General features: G+C 59.8%; 1 protein-coding gene across 1 annotated transcript in view; it reads left to right on the top strand.

The window, feature by feature from the left end:
* Positions 1-693, top strand: part of LOC104917109 (alpha-2B adrenergic receptor) — a 1595-nt gene extending 902 nt beyond the window's left edge. The window contains 2 exon segments of the mRNA XM_019611788.1: position 1; positions 4-693. The exon segment at position 1 is cut by the window's left edge and continues 902 nt beyond it. Coding sequence (XP_019467333.1) covers position 1; positions 4-383 — 381 coding nt within the window. The 3' untranslated portion in view covers positions 384-693.
* The last annotated feature ends 1962 nt before the right edge of the window (positions 694-2655 follow it).

Consider the following 2655-nt stretch of genomic DNA (forward strand, 5'->3'; position numbering starts at 1 on the left):
CGCCTGGAGGGTCCCCGCAGCCTTCGGGGCGGCCCAGGGACACCGTGGCCACGGGGACGGGGCGCGTGGTGCTGGCGCCGGCGCTGAGCCCAGCTCCGTGGCGGAGGAAGGCGCAGGCGAACCGGGAGAAGCGCTTCACCTTCGTGTTGGCCGTGGTCATCGGCGTCTTCGTGCTCTGCTGGTTCCCCTTCTTCTTCCTCTACAGCCTGGGCGCCGTCTGCCCGCGGCGCTGCAAAGTGCCCGACGGCATCTTCCAGTTCTTCTTCTGGATCGGGTACTGCAACAGCTCTCTCAACCCCGTCATCTACACCGCCTTCAACCGCGACTTCCGCAGGGCCTTCCGCCGCATCCTCTGCCGCCGCAGCGCCCGCACGGCGTGGTGAGGGGCTCAGCCCCCTCGCTGGCACTCAGCCGCTCCCACTGTTCCTTTCCCCCTTTTCCATCCCTTTCTCCCTTTCCTTCCCCCATTTCTCCCCCCCTTGCCCACCGCCCTGCAGGTTTGGGGCACATGCAGCCCCATCTGCTCCCATCCCATCAACAGCGATACACGGGGGCTGCACCTGGGGGGCGTCGTTTCTCCCCACCTCACACGCTGTGCCCCCAAAGAAATCAGGGGCGATTTCCCCTTTCTCCCCATCTTCCCCACATTCCGGCGGCCGCCGCCTTTTAACAATAAAAGGTATTTTGTAGTCAGAGGAGCCATCTCACTGTCTTCTCCCCACTGCAGGGGATCTGTGGGGCCGGGGCAGCCGTGGGGCTGAGCCATTTCCGCAGCCGTGGGTCGCAGGCAGTGGACGGAGGAATGCGTGCAGTGCGAGTGGGAACAGAATGTTTGCGCAGGGTCGGGTATTTATGGCAGGAAAATGATTAGAAAAACATCATCCCCCCCCTGCAGTCCCCCCAGAGAATAACTCTCTCCCGTGGGGCACGGCCCCGAGGTCACCGAACCGTGCTGGGGACATAAGCCCTGCACTGAGCGTACTGATAGGGAGGGGATTCTCGGGTGTCTGATAAGGCTTGTGCCACCCAGCCCTGGTCAGGGGGTGTTTGTGAGCTGTACCCGTGGGTGCCAGGTTCTGTTGGTGTGATGTGACCCACACCGGGCTGTTGTGGCTCAGGATGGTGTATGATACCCCATAGCAGCGTGCTGTGACCCACACCATCGCCTGACAGTGCACCACGACCCACACTGGTGGATCGTGATTGACTACCGGTGGTGTGTGGTGAATTGTGGCAGCATGTGGTGAATGATGGCAGCGGATGGAGACTCATGGTGGTGTTTGGTGACCCACACCACCGTGTGATGAATGGCAGTGGTGCAGCATGACACACAGTGGGGCATTGCAGCCCCACATCACAGCCTGTGCTGATGCACTGGGACTCACGATGGCACATTGTGCCCCGCATCAGTGGGATCCCAAACTCCCAGGGCTCTGTGGGCCTGAGGGGGGGGAAGGAGCCCACGTGAGGTGGGATCTCCCCTGGTCCCTGTGGGCTCTGTGGGCCCTATGTGGGGCCTGTTCCCCACACCACTCCTGCTCTATGCACGATGCTGTGCAGTACCCCCGACCCATGTGTTCCCAGGGAGCCAAGCCCAGTCCCCCCACACAAAGCCAGGGACAAACAGAGGACGTGAGGCCGTGTACATTGAGTTCAGTCCCATGGGACAGAGCTGGGGACATCTTGCTCCTGCGGTGCCAGAGCAGCGCTGGCCCTTCGCCACCTCCCTGTCCCACCAGGGACGTGGCCTCTGGCTGCCCCAAAGCTAGGCTGAGCTCTTTGGGAAGACTTTTCCCAGCTTGGACACTTTTCTCCCCGTCCCAGATCGGCTGTCAGTCCAACCCGGCGTGCCTGGGACAGTGCTGGGGTGGTGGCTGCATGGGAGAGGGCGTGTGACTGTGGCTGCTGCATGCTGAGATGCTGGGCCCCTTCCAGAAGTCCCCATAGCCCCTCTCCTTGCCTCCCCATATCCCGTATCAGTGTGGGGCTGTGGGGCTGGGCACAGCCCTGTGGAGTGGGAAAGATCCTATGGGATTGGAAACAATTCTATAGGGCTGAGTGGTACTATGGGGTTGGGCATAGTCCTGTGGGGTTGGAAGCATCCTATGGGGATGGGCATTGTCCTACAGGTTTGGGGATGGAAATGGTCCTGTTGCGTTGGCCACATGCAATGGGGATGGGCATGGCCCTATGGGGTTAGGAATGGTCCTGTGGGGATGGGAAAGATCCTGTAGCATTGGCAAAATCCTTTGGGGATGGTCCTTTTGGGCTGGGCATGGTCCTATGGGGTTGAGCATGGTCCTATGGAAATGGGAATGGTCCTATAGGGCTGGGCATAGTTCAATGGGATTGGACACGGTTCTATGGGGTTAGGCATTATCCTGAGGGCTTGGGTATGTTCCTATGGAGCTGGGCATCGTCCTGTGACCTGCACACGGACCCAGTGCCCACTCTGCCCCATCACTGCCCCTTTACTTTGTCCCCTCCCCACTCCCCGGTGCTTGCAGCCCTCTTCTCCCCAGTAATTTTCCCAGAACAGCACCGGGTTGTCATGGTGACTCACTGAAATCCCCCTAAGCTGGGTTTGCTGCAAAGAGAGACCGTGTAAAATTCATTTTAACAAATCCCATTTTTTTTTTTTAAACAGTTTTTGTA

The sequence above is a fragment of the Meleagris gallopavo genome, unplaced genomic scaffold (genome assembly GCF_000146605.3).
Source record: "Meleagris gallopavo isolate NT-WF06-2002-E0010 breed Aviagen turkey brand Nicholas breeding stock unplaced genomic scaffold, Turkey_5.1 ChrUn_random_7180001955706, whole genome shotgun sequence".
NCBI classification, from domain to species: domain Eukaryota; kingdom Metazoa; phylum Chordata; class Aves; order Galliformes; family Phasianidae; genus Meleagris; species Meleagris gallopavo.